The sequence below is a fragment of the Pagrus pagrus genome (genome assembly GCF_965226575.1).
Source record: "Pagrus pagrus genome assembly, chromosome: 11".
NCBI lineage: Eukaryota > Metazoa > Chordata > Actinopteri > Spariformes > Sparidae > Pagrus > Pagrus pagrus.
The window spans coordinates 17,962,512-17,970,772 of NC_140195.1; the positions used below are offsets into that span (position 1 = coordinate 17,962,512).

Here is an 8,261-nt window from a genome sequence, read left to right on the forward strand (position 1 = left end):
CCATCCCTCTCTTGTGCTCCTGCACTGCTCTCCCACCTGAATCGAAGACCTGGCGAGAAGAGAGCTGAGAGGAGGAGGAGGAGGAGGAGGAGGAGGAGTGTGTGTGTGTGTGCGTGTGTGTTTGGATGGGAAGAGGGGGCGGTCAGTGATGACGAGATGAAAGGGGGCCAGGTGAGGAGGAGACACAGGCTTGCCCCTCTCCCCTCTCCCTCTCCTCTCTCTCTCTCTCTCTGTGACGTGGTGTGTGTGTTTGCTGTGTGTGTGGGAGAGAGAGAGAGAGAGAGAGAGAGAGAGAGAGAGAGAAACAGGTCGTCTCTCCCTCAGTAGACTGTGAACCTGCACAGGAGGAGGAAGCAGCCCTCTCCAGACTGAGGTATGTCATCGACTCATCACCGCACGCATCTCCACACACACCTGCCCCGGAGATGTGTGTGTTTTCAGGGTAGAAGTTGGGATGCTGGAAAGGTGGGACGGGGGTAAAAATCAGACTGAAGTAGAGCCAGTGTTATCTTTCAACATCCATGTAAAAGGACAACATTTCTGAAAAGAGATGCCTCGTTTCATGTGATTTAAACATGCTGGTTTCTCCAGCATGTTGCTGCTGAGGAGTGTTTTGTCAAGAAAGGGACAATTGAACAACAGGCTGTTTTTTTCTCCTCGCAGTAAACACTGTGTCATGTGCATATTAAAGGGTCATATGGTTTCCAGTCGGTAGCCGGAGAGATTCTGCTGCAACCTTACAGTATATTGTGGCTTTGTGTAAATTTGTTTTGGTCTTCTGAGGCAGAGTTTGACGACACATTGTAAGATTTGAGTAGATTAGATCGGAGGCTGTGCTGCATGTGAGCCATAAGTCCCTGTGTGTCCCTTTTATTGTTGAAATACTCCTGTTTGTGTGGTTTTGACTTGATAAAACTGACACATTTTTCCACTTTAGCTGCTTTTTAATGGGCTTTTTTGTCCTTTAAGGGACTAGAATTGCAATTGTGGTGGTCCTCAGAGCTCTGAAGTGACCCTGGACACCAGAGGGCTGTCCATCTGAGATGTCGTTGATTAGTGGTTTTATTGGGCTGAAGGTGACTGTAACCCTTTGACCTAATCAGCCAAGGCCACACACTTATATCTGTCAGGTGATTGTCGTGCTTGATTTGTGTACGTGGGCAGGAAAAAAAGAAGAGGCGCCTTGCAGGGACAGAGCCTGTCACACTTGTGAAATGGAAAACTTGCACATGCAGGTGTGCAGCGCATGGAAATGTACCAAAGGCTGAGTGCTCGTTCCACAGAATTTACAGTGTGTGGGGTTGTGTCCAGGTGAGGTTGTGACAGTAAACACAGCGCGGGGCCTCTTCAGTACTCCACTGGTGTCACTTCTACATAGGTTAGGAGTATTGATAACAATGTCCGTGTTTACCTGTGGATCATAAAATCATAATGAGCTTTACATTTGATATTTTTCACGTCATGATGTAATAATCTGAGGAGTGTTTTATTGATCCCTTCCTTCAGACAGCAGGCTGCTCTGTAACGCTGAGTTTCGCAGTTTATTCACTCATCCAGTGTCTTGACTCTGTTAAAGGGAACATATGGTCCACTCTGCGCTTTTAGCTTCTCCCTGGGGCACCGGCTGCCCTGAAAACACACATCTGAGGATGCAGATGTCAAATATGTAGTAAATTATGACCCCGGCTACAAGTGAGTGCAGACTGTATCAAGTCTGATGGCAGCACAAGAGCAAAGAAATAGTGGAATGTTTTGCAAAGTATTCAGAGTCCAAGTCCACTTAGTCTAGTTTAGTCTCTGTTTGCATTCAGAGTAGATTAGATTGATGTTTTTTAGGGATTTTCTCTCCAGCAAAAAATGATTTAGGTTGTTTTAGGGATGTCAAATCTATCCAGCTGTCATTTTTCCAACCTAGAACATGCTACCATGTTTTTCATCAAGTTCTTTCTTTCATAATATCGTTTAAATGATGAATACAGTGGTTCTCAAACTGGAGGTGGTAGAAACATGTGGGGTTAAACTACTTAACTACTGAATGAATATGGTTTGACTCCTTAAAGCAACAATATGTAACTTTAACAGCTAACATTGGGAGAGTGGTGGAGTACGCCATGCACCGATCGCCATTTCATCACAGGGCTGAATCTCCTTCCAAGATTGTCGAATACAAACACTTTGGGTTAATGGATCTGGTCTGGCACCAACCCTAAGTATTTGACGACCTGGGAATGAGACTCAACAAACAACTACCCTTCTCCAGAATGACTTTAAAGTTACGTAGTGTTACTTTAACATCATCGTTTTGAAATGTCTCTGTGGCATGCCCAAATATGAAAGCTTGTAACAGAAGAACTGTAAGATAAGACAAGAAGATTCATTTGAAGGGAACAAGCTAATCTCGTCTTCACTAAGTCAACTTTGATTTGCCACGCTCAGTGTTACAACTATGAAATCACCTCTTACCTTTTACATCACGTCAACTGTGTTTGTGTAAAATTTGAGACCTGTGGGCCAACTTAACGTGAACTAGTGAGGTTTTGATGTGAGGTGTCACTGGCTTCCTCAGATCTTAACGCTGATTTACCAAAATTCACCGTAGATCCTTTCTAATTAGTTACTTCCCTGATCACTGTTATGACTGATAAAAAAGAGAGTGTTTGAGAACACACATTTGGTGACATCTTTGAGAACTACTTTTGAAAAACTGCTATTATTACTTCACTTGCCTACTTTTAAATTGGTCTATCTCTTTTGTTTCAGATCCTTCCAACTGGAGCTCATATTGGAGAGAGAAGGAAGTCTTCCCTGAAAGGTACAAGGACCCTCCTGTGATCTTCTGCTCAGTTCCAGGCTCAAGTCTGCCGGGTTGAGGGCCTGTACCGCCCAAGCTGCCATGAAACACACCACCGCCTGAGCTTCTCAGTGACGCCCTATGACAGGGGAGGATGGGTGATGGGCCTGTGAAGTTCAGCGGACTCTCTCCTCATTATCCCATCCTCTCATGGCGCGTCCCGTCACGCCGAGCCCCTCCTGGAACACTTCTCTCCCCACCTTTCCATCCTCACTGCACCCGAATACCTCCAACGTGACCCTGCCCATCGAAAGCATCCAAGGTGGGGTAGACCTGAACCAGTCCTTGGCGCTGTGTGCAATGCTCATCATGGATGTGCTGGCAGTGGTGGGGAACTTGGCCGTGATGATCGTCATCACCAAAACGCCACAGCTGCGCAAGTTTGCCTTTGTGTTTCACCTGTGTCTGGTGGACCTGCTGGCAGCGCTGGTGTTGATGCCTCTGGGGATGCTGTCAGACCGAATCCTGGTGGATGAGGCGCTGTGTCGGAGCTACCTCTGCTTGAGTGTCTGTCTAGTGAGCGCCGCCATCCTCACCATATGTGCCATCAATGTGGAGCGCTACTTCTACATCATCCACCCCATGCGTCATGAGGTGAAGATGACGGTTGGGGTGGTGGTGATGGTACTGGTGGGAATCTGGATTAAAGCTGTTGTCATGTCAGTGCTGCCCCTCCTGGGATGGCTCCTCCAGGGGAACCAGGGTCTGGCGACTCCTTCAGACCTTGTTCACGGTCAGAGACACTGCTCCCTCCACTGGACGGGAGGCAGGACCACACGGCAGATTTTCATGGTCGTCTTTACATTCATCTATTTCCTGTGCCCCATGCTGATCATCCTGGTGGTCTATTGCAACATGTTTAAGGTGGCGCGAGTGGCAGCCATGCAGCACGGCCCCCTCCCCACTTGGATGGACTCGTCGCGACAACGGTCTGAGTCCATCAGCAGCCACTCCACCATGGCAGCCAGCCTTGGGGGAACTGGTGCCCGCTCCACCCCTCAGAGGACCTTCAGCGGCGGGAAGGCCGCGGTGGTCCTGGTGGCAGTGGGAGGCCAATTCCTCTGCTGCTGGCTGCCATATTTCTCCTTCCATCTCTACTCGGTCGTGGTGTCTACTCCTCCCGCCTCGCTGGCCCCGGTCGAGGACGTTGTCACATGGATTGGCTATTTCTGCTTCACCTCCAACCCCTTCTTCTACGGCTGCCTGAACCGGCAGATTCGCGAGGAGCTGAGCCGCCACCTGGCCTGCCTCTTCAAGCGAGCCGGGCCCGGCGAAGGGGAGCAGCTGCCCAGCCGAGAGGCCTCTATCGAGGAGAACTTTCTGCAGTTCCTTCAGGGCACTGGATGCAATCTGGAGCCCTGCAACTCTCACAGCAGAGCCAGCCCAGAGGAGCCAGAGACTGAGGGTCTTCAGGAATCAGCTGTTCAGCAGAACACGCCAGCTGACTTTCACATCCCAGGGCAGATCCTCGAGGAAACCTCAGAGTTCATACAGCGGCAACAGCTGAACAATGAGCTCCATGTTTCGGAGAACTGCTGCAAAACTGTACCAGAGCTGTAGCTGCCTCTCCTGTACTGTCTCTGCCATCTATAATCCAATAAATATACTTAGTTTTATTCATATTTTCTAAAAATTTGTCGAATTGAAACATCTCTTATTCATGCTACAACAGCTTTTAAGCTAAAGATCCAGTGAACTGCTAACATGGTATCTTCTTTGAAGAATTAAACTTATGTAGCTTTCATATTCTCAACAGTCCCACAGTCATGACGCTGCAGCAGCATTACATGGTTTGAGAGCCATACAGTGTCATACAGTGTGTTCTGTGTGATGTTAGCAGATAGACACTAAACCCTTGTTGTGTAATTCACGGGTCAGGAGAGTGACAAACGTCACAGAAACATAAAGAAGTGCTGAAAAAACTCTTCAGGGAGAACACAGTTTATGAAAAACTATAAGAGCCATTTAAAGAGGCAAAGGTGTAGTTTTGATAAGGATTCATTTAGATTAATTATTTCGCTCTCATTATAAGTTATTAGAATATATTGTACAGTTTAAAATTTTATTGCGATTACATAAAAAATACTGTATTTCCATCTTTCCTTTTATGTGTCATTCAGTTCAAGTAGAGGGTAAATTACTCCCTCATTTTTGTGTTTTAAGCCCTGTGACAATCAGCTCAGTGACTCAGTCATTCAGCAGGTTCTTAATGACCAAATTAACGTTTTATAATTGATTCAAGCAATTATCTGACCATAAAAACCATCCTGCTGCCCCTCTCATGACACAAGTTCAGACTTATTTTGTAGAACTAATAAAAAAGTAAAGGCCTTCGGGTTGTTTAGCGAGTTGAGATAAGGATCTGATTCCACGTGTATTCATCCCATGTTCAGAGCCGACTTTTAAAAACAAACGCTCTTTCCGTTTAAAATATTCATTGTGATGAAAAGGATCATTTCACAGCTGGTGCTGCTGCTGCTGATGCTGCTGCTGCTGCTGCTGGTACTTATAACAAACAGGCTGACACACCAGTGTATTTTTAACCATTTTCCAGGAACATTATTATCATGTTTATCTGTTCTTAGTCTTGTGATTATCACCTCCTCACCAAAATCATCTCACATTGGCCGACTCGTGATTTCACCCCCTTCCTCTCAAAGAAAAACATTGTGACTGGTTTCATTTGTATGATAGTGTCGGTGTTAAGGATTTCAGCTGCATGGAAGCTGTTGAAAGCCCGATGTGGGCACATTCAGACACCACGACCAGTTACCGCCCCCCCTCCCCCGAGACGTCTGTGCTGTTTACAGGTAAACACAGGAGCAAGTGTGAGTGCGCTTGTGTTTGTGCTTTAAACAACCAGGCTTGTTGTGGCTACACACAGCACACAGGTGAGACAATGCTTACACGTTGCGAGCTTCGCCTTTGGCCTCATTTAGCAACAAATGGAAGACGCTGGTGACACTTTCTCTGATCTCAGGTGTGATACGAACAGTTTGCACAAGTCACACGAGCGGTGACAAACTTTCCAAAGACAATTACAAGGCACAAATCTCTCACTAAACTCTTTCTCTTTTGATACTTGCTCTCTCTCTTGCTGCCTTCGTCTATTTTGGACTGACTCATACCGAACCGTTGGCGTGATCATAAGACACTCGACACAAGGCGTTCAGGGAAGGGTCCTATTTTGCTGGGAGTCAGAACAAAAAAAGGTCCCTTTGTCAGGGGGAGACATAATGTTCTTAATTCCCTCATGATATAAGTTTGTTGCTGACTGTTTTTCAGACTGGGTCGTCATGTTATCTTGCTCTAAATCTTTCTCTCGAGTCAGATGGTACAGTAATGTTAGTTAATAAATTAAAACAGCGAGCACAAGACAATATCACTGCCATAATGTTCTATGTTTTAATTTAGGTAACACTTTATTATAATCGTCATTAATAAAAGGTACATTAATAGTTCATTAAACATTAAGTTAATAGTTATTTCACTGTTAACAAACAATAAAATACTTAAGAAACCATTTATTAAGCAATTGTTAATTTGTAAATGGTTAATAAATATTGCGTAGATCATCAATAAACATTATTTGGCTGGCCGTTAAAAAGTTGCAGCTGATAACTGATGAATAACTGGCTTATGAAACATTCCATTGTTTGTTAACAGTCAGGTAAATATTAATTCAAGTTTAATTCACAATAATTTTTTTAAAGGGGCAATATGTAACAATTGTAGTTGATGATGTCCGTGTATTGTGCTGCAGAGATATCCATTGACGTTAGCATGCTAACTAGCTCGCCCCGTCCCGTCCCGCCCCTGTGCTAGCGGTGTGAAGACTAACATCCCTGTGCCCACGAGCTCCCAGTCTTAACTGCTAGCTGCACAGCTAACAGATCTAACTAGCAAAGGGCAGCTAGAGTCAGCAGCAGTTAGCGGTTGGTTACTCTGGTGATATGCCGCCCCCTATTGGTTTGGAGTATGAATTTGACAGGACATATCGCACCTTTAAATTATGGTAATTGTAAAGTGTTGCCTTAATTTATTTTTCATAGTATTAAGACTAATACACACATTATTATGATTATTAATATATGATTTTATGTAACAAAATAACATAAAATTACCTTGATTGATTACACCAGCGTACAGGAACAAGGGTTGAATCTCTTTAGATGGTCTATTTTCTCTCCTCTTTATGGTGAAAACAAAATTCAGTGATATTTCACAGTCCAGAGTCTTTACAAAGCCCCTTATGTTAAGTGTACATAAATCCACCATTCAATCAGCTGGATTTCCGTTACCGTAGCAGCAAAATTGCCCCGGCCAATCTGATTAAATGCTTTAAGCTGTATTTCTGCCGCCATCTGTTGATCACAAGGACTGAGAAATAAGCTGTCCTGAAGGTGAACGGCAGATAATAGTCACAACTTGACAGTCACAGTTTTGTTCATTTTCCACTCTGTATCTACTTTTTGTTTTTTTTTTTGTACCCAAGCTGAAAAGACTGTTTGGATTCTTCATTATTTTTAGGGCTTGTTTTTCCCTTGTTAATATTTCCTTGTGTATTGGTTACCCATCAGTTGAAATGATTAAAGACACAGCAAGAAGATTAACTTGAGTGTCGTGGTTATTTCCAGACCTTTCCAGATCAATAACAGCATCTATCACATGATCAAATCAGTCACATCTCTGTCTCCCAGCCCTCTAGTGCAGGCAGGGGGTGCAGCGTCACAGAGGTGAAATGAAGCACCAGGAACAGGATGAAAGAGGAGTGACATTTTGAGGAAGGCAGGATGCTGAAGCTCAGTCAGTGGGGGGATGTTGTGAATGCAACCCAGTCGCAGAATAAATGTTGGCATTGTACATTTCGACAAACCACAGATATGTTTCAAATTTACATTTCTGAAGGGTCAATTTTCTATTTTATGTTGTGACAACACTGTGGTTGTCCTCTGGTTAGGTTTAGGGACAAAACCACACGGTTAGGGCTACGAAAACATCATGTATTGGTTTAAAATATGTAGTTTTTGTCACTACAAACACAGCTGGAGATGTCCTAAATTCTTATCTAAAGGATCTGGTTTTATGTCTCCACAAACTTGGCTAGAAGTCTTCCCAAGAGCTCCTTTAAATAAAGGCCAGTGGTGTCACACAACTGTTGAAATGCAGTCACAAACTGCAGTTATTGGCTTGCTGTTCCCTCCACCTGCTAATATGAAAGTCCAGTCGTACACATGTAATGTGAACTTGACATGACATGGATTGTATAAATATCGATATGGCACATAGCCTGTGACATGTACTTTCACTCCCTGGCTGACCTTTGACCAGGTTCTACATGATGTAAAAACACCATAACTAAATGTGCCAAAGGCAGAAAACATTGTGGACATTTACTCTTTACAGTAAG

At 44.3% G+C, this 8,261-nt stretch overlaps 1 protein-coding gene across 1 annotated transcript; it reads left to right on the forward strand.

Moving 5' to 3' along the window:
- Positions 1–224: 224 nt before the first annotated feature.
- On the forward strand, positions 225–7,452 carry gpr61 (G protein-coupled receptor 61). The gene is given in 3 exon segments (XM_084368018.1): positions 225–373; positions 2,761–2,969; positions 2,972–7,452. Coding segments are annotated over 2 exon segments (1,464 nt in total). The 5' UTR covers positions 225–373; positions 2,761–2,945; the 3' UTR covers positions 4,412–7,452.
- Positions 7,453–8,261: the final 809 nt, after the last annotated feature.